The 20,383-nt window shown below is 37.6% G+C and overlaps 3 protein-coding genes and 1 pseudogene across 8 annotated transcripts; 3 read left to right on the top strand and 1 right to left on the bottom strand.

Annotated features, from left to right (window-relative positions):
* Positions 1 to 1,888: 1,888 nt before the first annotated feature.
* Positions 1,889 to 6,838, top strand: ATG6 (AUTOPHAGY 6). Of its 2 annotated transcripts, none has more exons than XM_068473515.2 (9): positions 1,889 to 2,174; positions 2,883 to 3,217; positions 3,322 to 3,492; positions 4,235 to 4,359; positions 4,517 to 4,565; positions 5,059 to 5,217; positions 5,351 to 5,508; positions 5,974 to 6,123; positions 6,438 to 6,838. In XM_068473515.2, exons 1-9 carry the CDS (start codon positions 2,039 to 2,041, stop codon positions 6,688 to 6,690), a joined length of 1,536 nt encoding a protein of 511 aa, XP_068329616.1. In that variant the 5' UTR covers positions 1,889 to 2,038; the 3' UTR covers positions 6,691 to 6,838. The 2 variants fall into 2 exon arrangements, with proteins under 2 accessions (XP_068329616.1, XP_088552594.1); XM_088696468.1 differs by having other exon boundaries at positions 1,915 to 2,174; positions 6,379 to 6,519.
* Positions 6,839 to 7,919: 1,081 nt separating this feature from the next.
* LOC137734348 (non-specific lipid-transfer protein A pseudogene) lies at positions 7,920 to 8,261 on the top strand (annotated as a pseudogene).
* Positions 8,262 to 10,170: 1,909 nt separating this feature from the next.
* OXA1L (inner membrane protein OXA1-like protein) lies at positions 10,171 to 14,055 on the top strand. 4 transcript variants are annotated; one of them, XM_068473288.2, is made up of 11 exons: positions 10,241 to 10,340; positions 10,486 to 10,540; positions 10,839 to 11,324; positions 11,466 to 11,556; positions 11,701 to 11,748; positions 11,979 to 12,037; positions 12,564 to 12,639; positions 12,762 to 12,893; positions 13,026 to 13,133; positions 13,215 to 13,269; positions 13,576 to 14,055. In XM_068473288.2, the coding sequence occupies exons 3-11, from the start codon at positions 10,855 to 10,857 to the stop codon at positions 13,827 to 13,829; spliced, it is 1,293 nt and encodes a 430-aa protein (XP_068329389.2). In that variant the 5' UTR covers positions 10,241 to 10,340; positions 10,486 to 10,540; positions 10,839 to 10,854; the 3' UTR covers positions 13,830 to 14,055. The 4 variants fall into 4 exon arrangements, with proteins under 4 accessions (XP_068329386.2, XP_068329389.2, XP_088552592.1 ...); XM_088696466.1 differs by having other exon boundaries at positions 10,836 to 11,324; XM_068473285.2 differs by lacking the exon at positions 10,486 to 10,540 and having other exon boundaries at positions 10,171 to 10,340.
* A 281-nt stretch (positions 14,056 to 14,336) lies between these two features.
* On the bottom strand, positions 14,337 to 19,253 carry LOC137734038 (cyclic nucleotide-gated ion channel 1-like). Of its 2 annotated transcripts, none has more exons than XM_068473292.2 (9): positions 19,115 to 19,253; positions 18,438 to 18,555; positions 16,778 to 17,351; positions 16,358 to 16,570; positions 15,958 to 16,259; positions 15,769 to 15,880; positions 15,447 to 15,683; positions 14,970 to 15,364; positions 14,337 to 14,806 (listed from the first exon to the last, which is right to left on the bottom strand). In XM_068473292.2, exons 2-9 carry the CDS (start codon positions 18,464 to 18,466, stop codon positions 14,503 to 14,505), a joined length of 2,166 nt encoding a protein of 721 aa, XP_068329393.2. In that variant the 5' UTR covers positions 18,467 to 18,555; positions 19,115 to 19,253; the 3' UTR covers positions 14,337 to 14,502. The 2 variants fall into 2 exon arrangements, with proteins under 2 accessions (XP_068329393.2, XP_088552591.1); XM_088696465.1 differs by having other exon boundaries at positions 14,337 to 14,813; positions 14,977 to 15,364.
* Between the last annotated feature and the right edge of the window lie 1,130 nt (positions 19,254 to 20,383).

Genomic DNA, 20,383 nt, shown 5'->3' with positions numbered 1-20,383 from the left:
TATTGGATGAGAGTGAGACTTAATAAAAATACAAGCTCAAAATTCAAATTAACATAGAAATTGGAATTGAAGATTCCCTTTTCTTTCTTTTCTTTGTCTGGAATTCATAAATTAATAAGATGCAGGTGATACTAAATGCAATCAAATACATCAAGACCGGCAAGTTCAACCAATTGTTTAATCCAAAATCTCTAAACACAAAATACTCAATTAATTGAGCTCACACCATGAACAACAACATAAAACACAAGAATTATTTCCACTTGAAAGATTCTTACACTATATAAAAAACCCAAATATCAAAAGCTTCAAATAAGAAAAGATTTTACATTCACTTCCTCAAGCTTTGAATTGATGAAAATACAGAAACCCACCAGACTACCATAGCCAACCAATAATCGCAAAAAAAAAAAAAAAAAAGCATAAAACTCTCATTTTTCCTCTGCTACTTCAAGAATCTGCAGACAAAAAGAACATAACAATTCAATTCCTCCTTCTTCAAAGTTTGAATTTGTTTCAAATCAGAAAAAAAGAAAACGAGGAAGAGGTTGAAGAGATAACCTTGAGTCGCTGCTTGTGAGAGGAAGAGAGGTTAGATTGGAGATAGCGAGAAGCTTGTCGTTGTCGTCGGTCAATCCCTCTAAAACCCCTTCATCGCCCTGCTAAGGACGTTGTCGATCTGCTACAGCGGCTGTTGATGTATGAAGGATAAGATCGATTCGTTTGATAGCCAAAAGGAAAGGAAGAGATTGACGAAAGCCCGCTCTCAAATTTATGAGGATTTTAATACTTTATCTTAAAATTCTAATTGAATACAGGTTGAATTTCAGAGAATCAATTAAAATCCTAATTAAATACTTTTAAATTCTTTAATAGAATTAAAATTCCTCAAAATCTCAATTAAATACACCTTGTAACATACCATTGAGTTTTCAAAAGAAAATCAAAGAAAAAAACTAAAGTCAATTGGCTTTATTATATCAACACCCCACAAATGGTTAAATAAACCTCACATACTTAATACATGCCACATTCACTTTTTAAATTAAAAATTATCTTTATACACCCCACATACCTCTCCATAATGCCCTCACACCCCCACATTCTCAAAACACACATAATACTTCTTTATACACCCCAATTTCTTCAAATTTTATAATACTTATTCTTAATTTTGATGGATTGAATCTAGATACCCTGTTGTTCCCAGGCTAATTACTTATGTGACTGACTTGTTTTTCGTTTCTAGCTTGATAGCATATTATCATTAACCGTTTTGGACGCTAACACTTATCTTAAATTTTTTTGTCTTTGTGCAGATTGGAAAATCTTATGTCACTTCCAAACTCAAGAATTATCCAAACTCAAGATCTTATGTAACTTTTCTATAACAAAAAAAATAAAAAATAATTATCGAAAGTTTCAAGTTGTTGGTATTGCAATTCACAGAGCTGATTCAAAGGCACAAGTTCTGAAGTTTTTTGACATAGTAAATGCCGGGATGTGATATAATGTGTGGTTGGAGAGAAAATAATTTCTTGCAGTCACAGTGACCAATAGCATTGGCATATTCATATACATTTTATTAGAGTTTTCTCAATCAATATGTTTGCAGTTTCATTACATAATAGGATTTTGTTCAACAATGGAGGGTTGAGGATTTTGATAATTGAAGAAGATAAATAATACGTTAAAAGTGACGTCAGATATATTTGAAACTTTTTTATTTTTTTTAAAACTTAATAAGATCGAAATTACCATTGCATAGTAAAATACATAAATAATTTAATATTGAATTTTCTGTGGGGTGCTAGGCGGAGTGCCAATAGAAAAGCCAAGTGAATTTAGTTGAAAATTTATTTAAAATGAGTAATTTTTGTAAAGAAACATTTTCGTATAAAAAAAGGATCGAAATCACAAAGAAACAAACAAACCGGACCGCGACTGTCATGATCCCTCTTCAGCCAAGAAACAAAGAGAAATAAACTGTGTCTCCTCTCATACGAATCCAAGAGCCTTCCACTCCCAGAAGGATTTGATGGGCGAAAGGGGTCGGAGCTTCCAGGTGGATCCGAACGTCCCCAGATATGTCTGCCAGAACTGCCGCAACTCTCTCTGCGTCATCGGCGCCGATTCCTACGCCGAAAAGTTCTTCCACGATTTCTCTCGCTCCGGTTCGTTTTCTTAAATCCTTGTATTAATTTTGCTTAATCCGTATTATGTGTGCATGTAATCGCGCAAATTTGTGTTCTGCGAATCGGATTATAGAATCCCAATTAGTCTCTGGGGGCTTTCAATTGAAGTTTCACATGGGTGAGATTGCGAAATGGTTTTCATGGATGGGCAAATTTATATTTAAAATGGGTTGGGTTTTGATTTAGTAAAGCTAAAGTGTTGTTCTTTTTGAACTTTTTTAATTTCAATTGCTGCCCGAAAACTTCAATTATGCTGGTTTAGGCGTTAAATTTTGCCATGGAGTGTTAATTTGTTGAGCAAATAGTTTGAAGTAGATATGGGACTTGTTGCTGGGCGTCCCTTGTTGTGAAGAGCTAAGTTGGAACTCTTTCTTTATGGAACCTTTACTAGAATGAGAGCCGGGTTGGAGTAATCGATCGAAATAAGCATATAATCACTAGAATCGCATGGTGCTTACTAAAATATAAGATTTCCTGAGTTGTATTTTTTTTTGCACATTTGAGTTTGTGATTTTACGTGGAGTTAAGGGTTTTTGATAGCCCAGTGCAGTGTTACAACAACAACAAAGCCTTTTCCCACTAAGTGGGGTCGGTTGTATGAATCCTAGAACGCCCGGTGCAGTGTTGTGTGCTGGAAATGGTTCATTGTTTTGTAATCAGTGAGTGTTTGGTGATGAACACATGCAGGTATGCAGGGCTCTTCAATGCATGGGGCGAACAGTGTGTTATCATCAATGCGGATGGACAATTCTTTTGTTTTGTTACCACAGCAAAGAGCCCAGGCACAAGGAGTCCCTCCACGTCCCCGTGGTGGAGCAGTCAATGCAGGCCAGTCTGGAAATGCAATGGATGAGTCCTTTGTGGTTGTTAATAAGTCTGAGTCCTCAGCGGATGGTGGTGGGGCTCATTTGCCATCACCTGATGGAGGACCCAATGGTCCTTTGCAGCCTAACAATTCTGGCTTTCACTCTACTATAACTCTCCTGAAACGGGCATTTGAAATTGCAAGCACCCAAACGCAGGTATGCATCAGAATGCAAAAGAACTTGACGTCTTATGGTATGTTGGTGCTGGTTATTGTTTTTTAAGTAGGTTATAATCTGTAGGCTTCTGCTAACATTTCCAGGTTGAGCAACCTTTATGCGTTGAATGCATGAGGGTATTGTCTGATAAACTTGACAAGGAGGTTGAAGATGTGAATAGGGACATTAAAGCATACGAAGCCTGTCTTAAACGCTTGGAGGGTGAGACAAGGGAAGTGCTTAGTGAGACTGATTTTCTCAAGGAAAAACTAAAGGTGCCTATGTCAAATATTGTCTAATGCAATAATATCTCTGTGATCTGTCTATGGATCGTTAAAAAAAGGTTGTTTTATTGCCATGCCTTCATTCCGAGGAATGTCGCAAATGACAACTCCAAGCATCACACATCAATTGCCTACCTCCATTTAGGTGGCACTTTTAGAGATTGCGTGGCCAGTAGGATGCATTTGTCTGCATTAATATAAATACATTTGAGCTCTCATCCTGCATTCAAGTGTTATGTTCTTTTTCTTTGTTCTGTTGGTCATAACTGAACCTCTTATCCTTATTGATTACCCTTTTTTGTAGGAAGTATTCCATGACATGCAGAATAGTTTAAAAATTGTTTAGTTTAATCACTCTGATTTCCTTGGTTTGGATGAGTGGGGAAAGGTGGTTATAGCTTGCTGATAGGATATTTACTTCGCTGTTTAGAGCATGCAGTTTGATCCAAAAATGGCACAAATATATAGGACTAGCCTATAAGCTGGAACAATCTTAGGCTTGCTATGGTTTATATTAATTGGAACCTACATATTTGTGAAGGTTTATTTTTTAAATTTAAGGCCAGGATATTAGCTTGCCTAGAATCGTGCAGCAATTGACCGAGATCAAAACTTCTTTTATATATATAAAACCCCTTCAAAAATATGTTTGGTTTCATATCAGCTTATTTTGTATCGTAATTTTCCAAAGTGAAGTCTAATGCTCACTGATCATCTTTGTATGCTATTTAAGATTGAGGAAGAAGAAAGAAAACTTGAAGCGGCAATTGAAGAGATGGAAAAACAGAATGCAGAAGTAAATAATGAACTGAAGGAACTTGAGTTGAAATCTAGCAGATTTAAGGAGTTGGAGGAGCGGTAAATTTCTTTTCCTCATGCTGTTTGTTGAATTTGTTGGTATACTTCCTGATAAAATATCAAGTGTGCATCAGTGCGTATCAGATTTCATCTCTTATACTCACCTTCTATATGTAAACCTGGGAAATGCTAATTGTTGATTCTTAACATGTGTCAGGTACTGGCACGAGTTCAATAATTTTCAGTTTCAATTGATTTCAAATCAGGTGTGCGACTTCTTCTCAATTACTTTCTTTGCAACTCCAGCTTTTGCATTACAAGCTTCTAGGAAGTACATTTGCTCTGTATGGCTGACTTTGTGTGGATATGTCTGGCTGTTGTTTGTCTTCAACTCTTCGTAATGTAGTTTATGTTAATTCTATATAGGTTCGTCTCGTCACCATTAGTTCTTGTCTTATAAAAGAAAAGAGTTGCATACATAGTGCACATGTGTTCTGCTTGATTTCTAACTTGTGAATAGATATGTTCATTGGAGTAAAACAATCATGCTTTGGAATCATTTAAATTTACTGTGGTGAACCCCTAGTCGGATATATCCTTTATGAGTCATCTGTTTCCCCACTTCATAAGGATTGATGATACCTCATTTCATAATTTACTTGGAATAAAGTGTAAGCCGGTAGGAAGAAAACAATGTTTCCTTGGTGCCCTGTGGGTATATTGTCGTTTGTGTCTATGAAATTTATATTTGGTTAACAGGAAGACAGAGATGCAATTTTGGCCAAGATAGAAGTTTCGCAAGCACACTTGGAGTTGTTGAAACGAACTAATGTGCTCAATGATGCCTTTCCTATCTGGCATGATGGAGAATTTGGTACCATTAATAATTTTCGACTTGGACGACTTCCTAAAATTCCGGTTAGGAAGCCAAGCATGCATTTCCTTCTCTTTTGAGTTTGTCTTACGACCAGTTAATTGAATTTTCACTTCCACCCTTGAGACGGAAAATAGGCTCTGATATTGATGTTTACCATGTTGTGAAAACAACTAGGTTGAGTGGGATGAGATAAATGCTGCCTGGGGTCAAGCTTGCCTTCTTCTTCATACTATGTGTCAATATTTCCGGCCAAAGTTTCAGTATCGAATAAAAATACTTCCTATGGGCAGCTACCCTCGGATTATGGACAACAATAACAATACTTATGAGCTGTAAGTATGGATTATGCCTATAAAAAATTCACTATTTTATTGTCTTTTTATGTTAAGGAACTGTTATTAGCACTCCAAAAAGTCATCCTGCATTCCAAAACAGATAAAAATATAAGGTAGAAAAGTGCTTCGAGGTTGACTCTTTTTTGGGGAGCTACCTCATTGTAATTTCATCTAATCTCACTATTGTAGTAAACAAACTTAGTAGATCCCCCTGGTTTAGCAGTATGTGGTGCATAAAGTGGAGATTTCAATTTACTATTTAATTGGAATCTCCCAAATGTCGAGTGGCTTGGTTAGATGATTATAAATGTATAACCAATTTTTGTATCTGTTTCTAATGTACAATTATAGATGTCTTGTGGGGAAGAATCTCTGGAAGTACCTGTGTACTGAATTTTAGACTCTATCAAGTTTACGCTCACCATTTTGTTGGATGGTTTGTTTAACTCGAGTATTTATTAGGTTTGGTCCGGTGAACTTGTTCTGGAGCACTCGATATGACAAAGCAATGACATTGTTCTTGACATGCCTCAAGGACTTTGCTGAATTTGCGAATTCCAAGGACCAAGAAAACAACATACCACCTGAAAAACGCTTTAAATTGCCCTACAAGTAAGTTATGCAATATGTATCGATAGTATGTTATATCATGTACAAGCTTTTTTCGTCTCTCCTTCATATTTCATTGTTCATAAATGATGCAATATTTGCATCTATGACCATAACTTTATCTTGTTTACCCCTTCAACCATTTTAAAGCATATGACGTCTACAACACCGGCATAAGTTCTAAATGGTCTGACGAGTTTTTCATCTGCATTGTTATCCACATACTTAATACTGTGTATAATTATTCTTTTCTATTAGGAAAGAGGATAGACTTCGGTCGTGATTCCATTATCCGTCTTGGACTTATTGATGTGCAGGATTGAGAATGACAAGGTGGAAACCTATTCGATCACTCAAAGCTTCAATAAGCAGGAGAATTGGACCAAAGCTCTCAAGTACACCCTCTGCAATTTGAAATGGGCTCTGTATTGGTTTGTTGGGAACACAAACTTCCAGCCTCTTTCCGCAGTAGTGTCGTCGTCACATGCTGAAGTCTCAGGTGTAGGCTCTTTGTACTCAAGACGCAGTACCGACTCCAAGTCTGAGTTCCAAAACTCATCGCATCCATGACATAGATGTCGAATACACATCATACACCGACATGTATATAGAAACACCATAGTTTAGTCTTGTGCAGTTAAAAGCATAATTTTTAGCGTATTGTAATACTCCACTGAAGTATTCATAGTACCAGAGCAAAGGATTGCTGTTTTTTTTTTTTTTTTTTTTTACTTGTTGAATTTCAGATTCTTAAAAAGGAAAAAAAGCTTATGAAACTTATTTTAATAAACGGATACCCATAGCCGTACCCATCAAATTTATATGGGCGGATGACTGCGACTATTTTTCCCATCTCTTTAAATCATTAAGACAGGGACACAGGAGTTGTATAAAAGTATCATTTTGTCTCAACAAGCATATGGAATGCATGGCATCAATTTGCGAACGCACGAGAAGGGACGTTTCCTCAATTTTTGCTGATTCCTTGCATGGCTATTTAACATGACAAGTCTTTGCATAACTACAGTAATATGTTCTCCTAAATTGCATCGAAGTTTGGATTTGAATATCTCACACATAAGTGTAACTAAGTTGGTTAGAATAATTAGCTTTTTTTTTTTTCTTTCTTTCTTTTTTTTTTTTTTTTTTTGCATTGAAGTTTGAATTGAATATTGCTTGAATGAAAATGAACGCATGCAAAGTCCCTATTCTAGTTGTTATGGAATTAAAACTGTAAGAATGTGAGGGCAAAGTCTCACATCAGTGAGGGACCAAATAATGGACATTAGTGAGGTACCAAACCATGCAAGGGATTATAAGAAGTTGGGATACTCCACATATTATCAATTGATTTTATAATAAAACCTCAACTTTCTACCTCATATCAGAGTAGGTTGGCCCACATGCGAAACCCAATTGACACACGTGCTCCACGTCACCCTGTTGGTGTTATCCACGTGTCATGCTTGAAAATTTGCCACACGTGAGGGGGTGTGTGAGAATGTGAGAACAATTTCCACATCGGTGAGGGATCAAATCATACAAGGACTTTCAGAGGTTGGACAACTTTCCATATTACCAATTGGTTTTACAATGGAATCTCAACTATCTTCAAAAATCATCACTGACATGAATCTTGCATGATCATAAAAACAGCTGAAGAACTTGAAAACTGCAAAAACTCACACTCAAGCTTGCACGTATAAATAGAATACCTTGGTGTGTTGCAAAGACAGCTCTCAGCTACAATTAAAACTAGAGAACTAGCTAAGCGATCATCTTAAGCGTTAGCAGCAGCCATGTCTCGCCTAATCGGATTCTTAGCCGTTCTCCTGCTCCTTTCGATCACTGCACACTCGGCGCCTTCATGCCCTGCAGTGAAACAGGAGGTGTCTCCGTGCGTCACTTTCGTGAAAGGTGGAGCCGACGCCAAGCCATCGGAGGAGTGTTGCAAAGGTGTCAAGAACCTGAGCGTGAATGCCGCTAACAAGGCAGACAAGGAAGCTGTTTGCTTGTGCCTCAAGCAAGCGTTGTCTACCGTTGGAACCTATAATCCCTCTCAAGTCTCTGCGCTTCCCAAGAAGTGTGGGATTTCCCTCGACCTCCCTGCAATCGACAAAGACACCGACTGCACAAAGTAATTGATACACTTCAAATCGCTTAAGGTATCACATTTCTGATCACTTTAGCTCATCATGTGACGTTGATGTGTACTTGCTACGTTAGTTATATATTATGATCAACGGTTAATTTATTGTCACATCAGAACAACTAATGCGGTCAGGAAATACGATTATTCTAGATTTGAAATATTACATTAACACTTATCTTTCTAATTAAGTTTCTTCATTTGAGTTACTGATTTATCTTCATTATTTTTTCATGCAGGGCTGAATGTTTTATCATGCAAAGTGATCTTATAAATAAATTGTACCACATGAATGTACTATCAGAGCTTTACTAATAATGCCACTTGTATGAGAACAACCTATAAATTATAAATCACCGATATATTCTGTCCTTAATCTGTTTTTCATTATTATTGTTTGTAAATGGTTGAAATGAAGATTTTACAAATTTCAACTGTTAAAATGATTAAAAGCAAACAACAATGTCATATCGATAAATATTACCTTCAAAAGAAATATCGAATGAAGGGTATATTGAATTACAGAAATCATCAAGTGCGTCCTTGGCCCTTTCTCATCTCTAGTAACCGATCAAGTTTCTTCCTCCTCTCCCGCTTTTTGATTAGGGCGAGTCACTCAAGTCCCTCAACATTACGGAACACATATTATAACACGCCTAGATTCCTTAAATTTGATTAAAAAAAATTTTCATCATTTTGTTGTGAATAGAATTATTAATTAGGAATGTGATTGCGTAAACTTAAATAGAATCTCAATAGGATTGGGAGATCAAATCCTCATGAGTTTATATTACTTGTAAGACAAGAAAATTCATCATGATTAGTATAAATAAAAGTACAAGGCCAAGGGTTGAGTACACAATTCTCATACACTTGAGCCCTTTTGTCTTTGTCCTCTCTCTCTCCCACTTTTAAAATTAGTTTCACAACACGTTATTAGCACGGCGTGTCTCACGAGAAAAGAGGATCATGAAGGAAACCCCGCGAAAGCTTTTTACCATCTTCATCAACATCCAAGTAATCATAAACCCTAGTCTATTTAATTTTAATTTATTTTATGCCATGTATACTATGATTATTGTTCTATGCTATATGCATTTCTTTAATGTTGATGAATAAGTGTGGGTATATCTAAAAAGAAGAACAAATGAAGGGATTCCAAAACCCTAAATCACAGAAGTCGCAGCTTAGAGTCACACTTGTTAAGTAACGGTGTCAACATATGGTATAAAAAGTATTTGTTAAGTAATACATCACCTTTTATTAATTAAAATGCTAGGTGGTACAACTTCATTCTACATTAATTAAAAAATGTGGAGTTGTTTTCCTGGGAAATTGAGAGAGAAAGTCTTTCTTCTTCGTTGAACCAAAGTCCAAGAACAGCAGAGCCATAATGGTTTTCTCTATGTTCTTCTTCGTTTGGAATTAGACATTTCTTCTCGGTTTAAAACTTAGGTTGCACAACATCTGCACAATCATTGTGGTTTTCTCTCTTCCACTACCAGTCCAGACCATTATGTGGTCCTTAGAGGTCTCACAAGTGCTTCTTCGGACTTCTAAGTGGTTCCAGGGCCACCTGGGTCCATTCGCATCCGCCCCTATTCCTTACTATGAGACTCGTGTCAGCAACTATTGTACCTATCGAGAACTGACAACAATTACTGTTATCTCCTAATAAAAAAGACCTGATGCGATTACATTCAAAATAGTGTTCTGAATAGAATTATTAATTTAAAATGTGATTTTATAAATTAAAAGTATAATCCCAATATCGTAAGTTTGTATTACTTGCAAAAAAGAAAAAAGTTCAAAAAAAAAAAAAAAAACCATCATCTACAAAACCAATAATTGTCTACATACGACATGACGTTTAAAATACGGCATGGTACGTATTGCACGACATAGCGCTTACCAAGACTTCAATTACAACGGCACGCCGTTTCAACATGTTTGTTTTTCATTTCTTTCCAAACCTATTGTGTTGGGAATTCGTGAAAAAATGAAGCATTTTTGCTGCCAATGGAGTTTCTGCCTCCTCGCCTCTAGAAGAGAACTGAGAAGATTCAGAAAGGTAATTGCTTTTCAACAGTTCTCTTTCTGTTTTCTTATTTTCTGTTTGGATCCCGAGAAAATATACTGCACCGACGCAAAATCTTATATTTTGTTGATTGTAACAACTCTTCCTGTAATACAGTCACTGCTCTCATTCTTTTCAGCTTTCGTGTAAACCCCAGCTGGGTTCCTCAAATTCAAGCCCTCAAAAAATATTGGGTACTTTAATTCATGATATGAGCAGTCTGTTTTGGGTTCTTTTCATGGGTGTTAAGCTACTGATTCACATTTGATATGTATATATGGAACCTATGACAATGCTTCTTGAGTAGTTATTTGAATTGATAAAATTGAGGAATTGTATAAAGATGTGATCTTGGGATCCAAATGTTTCTAGATATTGCAACCCTGTAAGAGTTCATACAACACAGAACTTAGGAATGTAAGATTTTCTTTTATTTTCACCTTTTTGTTTCATTTTCGTGTAATGTTTAGACATCTGCTTCTTTTTTAGCAGAAGTTAGCTGGCATAAATGGCTTGCAGACGAAGTGTCTCCACGACAGTGACCTTTGTCACTCGACGTTTCAACCCGTCATTTAGTCACATTCTTCATGATAACAATGAGGATACTAAACCAACTTCACCAAATTCAAGTTCAACTCCATCTGTGATCAAGAGCATTTTGCCAAGTCCATACAACTCAATCACTCGATTTTGTTTTGGTTCTCAATGTAGAGAGAGGACAGGCTCATCACTGGCTTGGAAAATGGGACTTGGCTCCTTTTCTTGTCGGTATATGTCTACTGTAATTGGTGATGGGTCTGATAAGATTAATGACACTGGCTATTTTGCTGAGGTTATTGCGGATAAAACATTGGAAGTAGTAACCTCCCAAGCCCCTGCTGTGAGTGAAGTGGCTGTTGCAGCAGCGGATTCTTTCCCCCCAGTTGCTGCCCTGCAGTACTTGATCGATGGTGTCCATTCTTTTACCGGATTGAATTGGTAACGGAATTGATTTTAGAGAATTCTCTTACTTTTTATCTCTGATGTTTATGTTTCCTATTGTGTATGATTTTAAAGTCACAAGTTTTATCTTCAAGCACTTTTCTATGAATTCTTGAAATTGATTAATTGATTTTCCAGGTGGGCATCAATAGCTTTAACAACTATTCTGATTCGAGGGGCTACAGTTCCACTTCTTATAGATCAACTCAGGGCCACTACACAACTTAATGTTAGTTGTTCATTCCCTTAAGCTCAATGGATTTGTGTGTGTGTGTCTGTGTGCTTGTGCACATGCAGATTTGTTATTGAACAATAGAACATTCCGTTAGTATCTCACTTTGTTTATTTGAGATTTTTTTCTACTGTGTTACAGTTAATGAGGCCGCGCTTAGAGGAGTTAAGACAACAGATGCAAAATATGGTATGCATTTCTTTCTTCTTTGGGGGGTGGGGGACGGTAGACAAACTGGAATCATGATAATCTAGTATGCTGAGATTCTCATCAAATTTCATCATAAGAAGCAAATTTGGACAACATCCTATATTGTCTATCTCATATTAACCTCGGTACTTTCCTCATTTGATATTGTGCACGGCATACAGTTTTCAGAAAGCTTCATTTGCAGGGTTTTGATACATTTTATTTGTTAGGCAACAGATCCAAATGTTATGCAAGAGGGTCAGAGACGAATGAAGGCATTGTTCAACGAGTAAGTAATTTGTTACTGTCTGATGTAATCACTTCTGATGTTTAACTATTTTCCTTCTATATATGCTAGCTTGTCAGTCATACGTGAACTTTGAGTTTAAATACATGCAAGTCTTTCTTTCACTATGATACATACATGTTTTTATCTGAAGATAACCAATTGAAAAGTTAAGAATTTTAAGACCACTTCTAATTGCAACAAGTGCTTAATACTGATTGGTTTATCAACAAAATGAAAAATGGGGGATAATTCACTATTAAAGACAAACTATGATATTATTTAGAAGAGACCTAAATATAAAGCCAGAAAGTCTTCTTCCTGAATTTTCCTAGGGTAGCCTTCTCACATGAGGATTTGACAACCATTTTTCCTGTAGATTTTCATTATTTTCAGATTAAGGGAGTACATAGTACATACACAGTGTGTCCTTTTACTTCTCGATTTCTTTACATTGTTTCTCATGCAACTTTCTTGTGTTGGCATGTGCGTGCTTCTAACTATGTGAAACTTGCACGAGTTTGTGCAGATATGGAGTCACTCCGTTTTCTCAATTGAAAGGACTGTTCATTCAAGGTCCCATCTTCGTCTGTTTTTTCTTAGCTGTAAGATATGAGAGCCCTTCAGTTTTATAGAATTTTGTTCGAACTATTCGTTTAATATCTGATTGTTGTCACAACTTTCCAAATTTCAAGTTACGTTTCATTTTCTTACTCTTGTAATGTAGATTAGAAACATGGCCGAGAAGGTTCCTTCTTTTGAAAGTGGTGGGGCTCTTTGGTTTACTAATCTCGCTACCCCCGATAGTCTTCTCATCCTTCCAGTTCTAACATCATTGACATTTCTGATTACAGTAGAGGTACGCTTTGTTTACTTGGGTTTTTGGTGAACATTTGGTTTTTTATATTTCTATCAGATGCTTTCTACCTTGTGTTATTGCTGTAATGCTTTTTGAAGGGCGAGCAAATATGTGATTTTCCATATTTTTTAGTGCAATATGCAGGAGGGTCTGGAAGGGAATCCTATTGCCCAAACTATGAAAAACTATTCTAGAATCCTTGCTGCCATTTCAATTCCTGTGATGATGAGTTTCCCTAAGGTTTGTGAATTTACTGAATTTAATGCGTATTGGGTGTAGGGTATGTGCATAATCTTGTATTTTGCTTTGTTGTCTTTCCAGGCGCTGTTCTGTTATTGGCTGACCTCCAACATGTTCTCCCTTGCATACGGATTAGGTGAGTTCTTCCTGCAAATCATGAACTGCAATTTGTATGTAAATGTTTCATAACTGTACTTATGAATTGAAGTTGCTTTAATCAGAGGCCAAAATGTGATTCAGCATATTAACGTCGGTTTCCTGATCCCAGTTTGTCAGCACTAAAATCACATTTTTTGGAGCATGTTAGAAAAATAGTAAAATATAACCCATTAGAGGGACCAGTACCCTTTTGACAGAATCTGGTGATTCTTTTCGCCTCTTGAACATGTTTAAGCTTAACTTGTTTCTCTCGTATTTTGCGCTGACAGACTTTCTTGTGTAGTAATTAGGCGCCCAGAGGTGAAGAGTTACCTTCGCCTTCCAGTAATTCCCATGCCACCTCCTACTGCATCCAAGCCTCATTCCTTTATGTCTTCGGCAATTGAACAAGATACTACCGTTGAATCAGAACCTTCGTTATGCTCAGATCAAACAAAGGCTGCAGACACAAGAATATCACGGACTTCAATTCTCAAGCAGAGACTTAGAATTCTGGAAAAGAAAATCAAGGAAAAAAAGAAGCAAAACAAGATGTGAACGCAACAAGTTTATGGTGCAGCGGATGATGAAAAGTTTTCGGTAGACAGGCTATAAATCAGTTAACAGAGGAATGGAATCCTTTTCGTTAGAACATGTTCTTAGACAAATAGTGTTACCCATTTTTCTACAATGTGATTTTAAGCTCAGAATCTTATATCAAATGATCCTAAAATAAAGTTTAGGTGACTCATATTATTATTATTGTTATTGAATGACTTGACAATGACATGGCATGATGAAAGGATATGAGAGCATTTTTGCTCGAGTGGTGGTGAGCATTACCACCGCATTAATTGCCGTTGAATGAGCGGTTATGCTCTTCAAGTGCGTTGCTCAGTGGTTATGCTGTTGTTTCCGTCGACCCTTGCCTTACGCACTCATCAATTTACCGTCTCATATGATGCACTGTTACCATATATATGTGTAGAATTGTTTAAGATTGGCTAATTTGTATGCGCCGGAAGAGGTTTCAAGTTCAAATGCCTGAACGAGGATGCTGTCGAGTTTGCATAATTTGCCTGTGTTGCTATTTAATACAGAAACGAAAAGGCACATTGAGCATGCAGACTGGTTATTTCCCCCTTCTCTTTTATACATAGAAAACCGTCCAGTGTGATGAAGGTTGTAAATGGCTCGTAAAACAAATGGAACCCTATTTATGTGTATGTATCTAGTGATGTTCTGCAGTAAAATCGGGCTCAGCGGGCTTCTGAGGCAGCAATGCCAGCAATGTCGTTGAAGGTCTTGTGTCGCGCTTAACCTTTTGTCGCAACCCTCGCAGCGCATTGGCTGCAAACTTTGATGCATACACAGCGGCAAGGAGGCTTGGTAAGGTTCCTGCATCTCTCGTCAAAGCATCTTGCAGCCTGTCTTCTTCTTCGCGTACGGATTTTTCGAGCTTTCTCTTCCAGTGCCGGCGCCAAGCTGCTTGTATGAAACGGGCTGACCATGTTCTCCACAGCAGGGAGTAGAACCTGAAAAGTAACAGTTGTAGCTTGCAGCATAAGAAGTTATACACCAAAGACCAAAACAATCAACAAGAATACTAATCGCAATCCATATATCGGTTTAATTCTTTGCTTCTACATAACACAAGTTTCCTTCATGTCATTAGAATTACTATAATTAGAGCCTTGCCTGAAAGTGCGTCGGAGCTGCTTACTGTGCAGGCGCCGAAACTGGGAGGCGACAAACTTCAAATCATCAGCCATGAGTGCAAACGCTTCAACCTCGGTTTTAGCTTCCACTGTCCTAGTGGAGGTGGGGAGATTGGTGGAAAAGTTTGGATCCAAGGCCCATGTAAGAAGCTCTTCTCCACAGAAGTCACCAGCCTTAAGATCAGCTGTGTTAAAGAAGCCGGTTCTTCCACCATTCGTAGTCATAGTTGCTAAATTTCCGCGCATAATAAACAGCATCTCATCTACCGGATCACCTTCTCGGGTTATGAAGCTCTTGTCCGTATACAGAACTGGCTTGAGGCGATCGCACATGGCATCCATCAGTTGTTCATCCATTTTTTCGAACATTGGCACCTACAACAAATTGAGCTGATTAACACAACTGCTAAAATTTGGATAGAGCAAGTATGCAGAAGTTAGAAATGAAAACACTCACTCTCTTGAGAAGAGCCAAGCAAAGATGGCGCTTTATGTCCTTTCGTATGTCTTTAGGAAGGTTACGAACGAGATTATCTTCCTCAACACCTCTTGTTTCTTGCCATTTGTACTGATCATACTGTCGGATCCTTTCCCTCAATTTCTCTGGGAGCATTCGGTGTGACATCCACTGTTCTGCATCACGCCTTTTCACTCTCATTTCTTCAACCCTCACAGTTGTGGACTGCAGATACTTCTACAACATCACAAAAAAGGTCAGTATCTTAGACTTTTGATCATTCAATCCAGGACAAAAGTAAAATCGCCAAATTGACTATTACCTGCATATTTCCAATGAGCAACGAAAACAGAACTAATCCGGAGATCGATATGGCGACTGCAAATAGTATCTCCCAAACATATGTGCTTGTTTGGAGGTTTTGGCCAAGTAAACTGCAAAACTTCAGAGTTTTAGATGCTACACTTCACAATTCTATTAGGAACGGAGTTAAAGGATCACGATTACACACCTAAGGTTGCGCAGACCCCACCAGAAGCAGAACAAGAATTTCTTTGGAAAATCTTTGGTCTCCGTCACACCAGACGCAAGAGCTTCATTATATATTCCAAAGTTGAACACTGATGAATTTTTAATGTTGCCCGGTTCACTGAAGGCGCAAGAAGCGTTCATCTTTGCAATAAAGCTTACATCAGTGCCACCCTTAGGAACACAGTACAGGAATTTCTTACAATCAACGTTCCCATTGCACTGTTCGCACCAGCACGTGTACTCGCGTTCCACGGAGAGCAAGTACCAAAAGGCTCCAACTATCTGGTATAACACGTTCGCTATCGTATCAGAAATGCCACATGATTTTCTTAGATATTTTTTAGGACTCGAAAACTATCAAAAGATCAAACCAAACTTACGTGACCGGCTAGCATGAAGAGCAGAAGATTGACAGCAGCCCCGGCCCATGCTGTTTCGGTCATGAAACCAGAAGTTCTTGTTACTTCTTGGCAGAGTGGATAGATCCTCCAAAATCTTGGCACATATTGCGCAACGATTATAAACTTCAACAAATCCTTTGCAACCAGTGGAACCGGCCCCGAGATTGTAGGGATTATAACAAAAACTACAACCTGAACAGATTTAGCAAATCCAAAAAAAAAAACGTCAGAGTCTTGAGTCGCAGACATAAGTTCCAATCAGAGATATGGTTGACGGAGATCACTCCGTTTCAATAACAAAAGCATGTACAAACTTCCTGTAGCTTTCGGATATTAAACAAAGAACTTCGTTTTCTGAAATTGATATGATTGAACAATTTGTCAAACTCCTGACTATACCTGTGGCAGGGGAAGAATGGCTAGAATGTCAACGATGAAGTATGAGGACAAGTATCTTTTCGCAATGGCCACGGGATCATCAATTAGCTCACCCCTCCCAAATACGCGAGAAGACGGGGCAATAAACCCCGTGCGGAACTGAAGGATGATGTGAAATACATGAAACATGTCGGTACATGATCGAAGAACACAAACAGTGATCTGCAATGTCTTGTGTAAATTGAGGCATTTCTTTTTGCCATCAACCACCGCGGTATAAAAAAACAGCGGGTCCAAGGACACAGCTATGACACAAGAGAGCACAAATATCCTATTCCAATTCTGAAGGAATGGCCCCTGAGGGTGAAGAATTTTCCTCCTGGAGCCTGACTCATTTGTTAGCCCGTTACCTACAGAAGTGGAACTCGATGGTTTTTTCAAGCTTCTAAACCTGTCAGAACCTCTCTCCAGTCCGCTCCGAATACCCCTCAAAACTGCATTCACAGATGGTATCGCTCTTCTTGGATTTCGTCCATCATCAGAAGAAGCTTCCTTCTCAGAACTTAGAGGTCTCTCCAAATGCCAATCTTCAAACCTGGATAGAACAGCAAACGTAGCAAGCAGCAGAGAAGAAACTAATTAATTAAGGCAGACAACTAAATCAAGGATCAACTGCACGAAAATGTTCCTGATTATGAATTCAGTGTTTTATTCAACATTAGTATCACAAGCACCGATCTTCTCTCAATCGAGTTAGTTACTGGCAGGGATGGGCAAATTACCCGCATAACCGTGGTTATCCGCTCATTTAAACTTCAGGATTGCGGTTATGAGTAATTGTTTAGATAAATAAATGGTTATAGATATAACCGTTTACCCATAAAATTTAAATGGGTGGTTATGGATATTAACTGCGGTTATAAACGGGTAACCGTTTACCTATTTATTTTATATATGTAAAATTAACACAAACCATGTTTTTTATTGGACAAAACTTAGATCAATGCTATTAACGATAGTGCATGATTTATGTAGCTAATTATAATATAATGTAGCTCGTTATATATATTATGTTAATACTTTACATTATGGGTTAAATAACCCAAGAATGCTGTCTTCTAAACAGTTTTCGAAACCCAAGAGTACTTAGCAAATATTATATTACCTTCATTGGTAACAGTTAAAAATATCATCCGTAAACTATTACTTCAATTATTGGAATGGTATAAGGACTTAAAAAATTAAAAATACAGAAATGTATGATGAATGTACCAATAACGGTGTTTAATTGTTATTTAAAAAAAAAAAAAAGAGAAAAAAAAAGAAAAGAAAGATAAACTGGTTGAAAAGGGTAAATGGCTGGACGGGTATTAAACGGCTACGATTAAATGGGTATGCGGTTATGGATATGGTTAACTGTTTATAAACGATTATAAGTATGAGTATAACCGTTTAGACAATTACCTAACGGGTACACGGTTATGCAGGTATGAGCATAAACGGTTATGGGTAAATAACCGCAATTATCCGTTCACCATAACCGTTGCCCATCCCTAGTTATTGCATTTAAATGGTGATATTTACTTATTTTGCAACTAGTAACATAAGGCAGGTGCACAAACAATTGTGCGAAAGAATTGTAGGTGCCGAAAGTAATAGCAGCAGCATTGGACAAACTAACCTTACAAATTTATGCTCCTTGCGGTTCATAATTCTGATATTGGATTCCTCTTATTAACTGCACTTTGGTATTGAAATCTACTTCGCTAAAACTGGAAGAGGCGCACGATATAACAGACCTAATAAGAACAGAATTATAAATAACGGCATTAACCTCTTAAGCAAGAGTGATAGACACAACAGCAATTTTCCAAATAGAATAATCAGTCTGCAAAATCGACGTTTTCACACTTGAAACAAAACAAACATGCAGTGATCATTTTCTTCTAAGCTGAGTTGATCATTGTAAAGGCATTGACTAAAAAGTCTGAATCAAAGAAAGAATATTACCAAAAAAGTAGAAACAGGATGAAAACATGGTAATTGAAAATCATCCATAGTTAAACCCGATGAACACTAAACCAGAGAAAACCCTAACGAACATTCAAAAAGAACAAAATATATAACGCTCCCTTGTCCCCTCATACTAGTTAACTTTCTGTTTGGTTGCTGAGAAAAGAAAACTTCAACTTTCAACACTTCTGTGCTTATATATATTGGTATACGTTATTTTCCCACAGAATGAAAACCCATGTCAGAAAAAGCAAGACTGATGCATCAGACCTAAACCCAACAAAGATGAAGTTTCTTATTTTCTGATATTCTCAAAGTTATGAGTATTTTCTCTTCGTTTCTCACCTTATTTTCTCGGACCCCAAACAATAAACCAAAGGCCACAGAACTTGATGATGAAGAAATCAAGGGAAAGAAAGAATATGTGACAACTTGTAGGGAGATTTCGTTTGTGAAAAAGCAAAATAAGTTTTGCAGAGAGAGTTTGCAAATAGCAGTTACGCTTGTTCTCGTGTGATTTTTAAGAGAAAAATAATAGCGGGATGGAATAAAAACACAAGACAGAGAGAGAGTCCACGCGTGTGAAGAGTCCAAGTCAAGCCCAGTGAACCTCCGAGAAACTGATCGAGGATGGTTAAACTATTTTCCATGATTTTACTATTTTATATATTGTCTGGGCTACATGGCTAGAGCCCACTTACCACCATGCCTTTTATATATTATCTTTCGGGGTCATTAGTTTATTACGTGTTTTAAACACAATGCAAGCGTTTATTGGACGTTGATGATATTGAGGCTAAATTGTAATTTCGTAAGAAAAATCTCTCATAACTTATTGGGACTTCAAATACTTCTAACTAATTGTCCTAATCCATGGAAAAAGATCCTCGTCGGATCCTTTTCTTAAGAATTCCGCAATCGTATCCGTTCATCGTACATTATGCGGTCAGAAATTATTTAAAACTTAAAATTTAAAATTCAAATATAAATAGTACCTAAGAAAAACTGACAGCACGATATACGATGAACGAACACGATTGCTGAATCCTAAGATGTGACATCTCGTCCCGGGATTATTATAACGTACTAGTGAAATGACATTTTTGCCCCTAGTTCGTTTCGTTATTCTGTTTGGTGTGTGGTGTGGTGTTGGCATGTGTTGGGCCACACACACACACTGTCCCTATCTCTCTCCCTCTGTCTTCTCCCTGTCACTCTCTCTCTCCCGTGTTCCCATTTCCCCCATTACCATTGTAACGTACGGACATACACACAAGTACACGATTCACCCACAGATCGAAGGAACCAGGACCACATTCGAGCTCGTGAGGCTCGTGCGAGTGCAGCCATACTATTTTCAGGTAAGAAAACCAACATTTTCACGTCGATTCGAAGTGGTCCGACTTGGGTACTATTCATGCAAGATTAATCTAGTATGTTTTTGGGTTTTTGAAGCTCATTGGTGTCTTAGTGAGGTCCCAAGGAGCCCCGGAGTGCTTCGTTGGACGAATTTGGACGTCGGGATCGTCCTGCTTGAAGTTGGCCGGTTTTGGTTGTTTGCTCAGGTAAGATCGCGTAAGTTTTAGCCCTTAAAACTTGTATGGATGTGTTCTA

Source organism: Pyrus communis, chromosome 7, assembly GCF_041283825.1.
Source record: "Pyrus communis isolate YQ-2024b chromosome 7, ASM4128382v1, whole genome shotgun sequence".
Taxonomy (NCBI): Eukaryota; Viridiplantae; Streptophyta; class Magnoliopsida; order Rosales; family Rosaceae; genus Pyrus; species Pyrus communis.
The sequence above is the reverse complement of the archived record's forward strand: the minus strand, read 5'-3'. Positions and strand labels throughout refer to the sequence as shown.

What these genes read in the sequence shown, in the direction of transcription:
- ATG6 (XM_068473515.2), top strand. Translation starts at nt 2,039, where the DNA reads ATGGGCGAAAGGGGTCGGAGCTTCCAGGTGGATCCGAACGTCCCCAGA. An exon ending in CCACGATTTCTCTCGCTCCG is followed by an intron (nt 2,175 to 2,882) that starts GTTCGTTTTCTT and finishes GAACACATGCAG; the next exon opens with GTATGCAGGGCTCTTCAATG. An exon ending in TTGCAAGCACCCAAACGCAG is followed by an intron (nt 3,218 to 3,321) that starts GTATGCATCAGA and finishes TAACATTTCCAG; the next exon opens with GTTGAGCAACCTTTATGCGT.
- OXA1L (XM_068473285.2), top strand. Translation starts at nt 10,855, where the DNA reads ATGGCTTGCAGACGAAGTGTCTCCACGACAGTGACCTTTGTCACTCGA. An exon ending in GGGCCACTACACAACTTAAT is followed by an intron (nt 11,557 to 11,700) that starts GTTAGTTGTTCA and finishes ACTGTGTTACAG; the next exon opens with TTAATGAGGCCGCGCTTAGA. An exon ending in CTCCCTTGCATACGGATTAG is followed by an intron (nt 13,270 to 13,575) that starts GTGAGTTCTTCC and finishes TTTCTTGTGTAG; the next exon opens with TAATTAGGCGCCCAGAGGTG.
- LOC137734038 (XM_068473292.2), bottom strand. Translation starts at nt 18,466, where the DNA reads ATGAACCGCAAGGAGCATAAATTTGTAAG. An exon ending in TCTTCATGCTAGCCGGTCAC is followed by an intron (nt 16,260 to 16,357) that starts GTAAGTTTGGTT and finishes GTGTTATACCAG; the next exon opens with ATAGTTGGAGCCTTTTGGTA. An exon ending in TGCTCATTGGAAATATGCAG is followed by an intron (nt 15,684 to 15,768) that starts GTAATAGTCAAT and finishes GTGATGTTGTAG; the next exon opens with AAGTATCTGCAGTCCACAAC.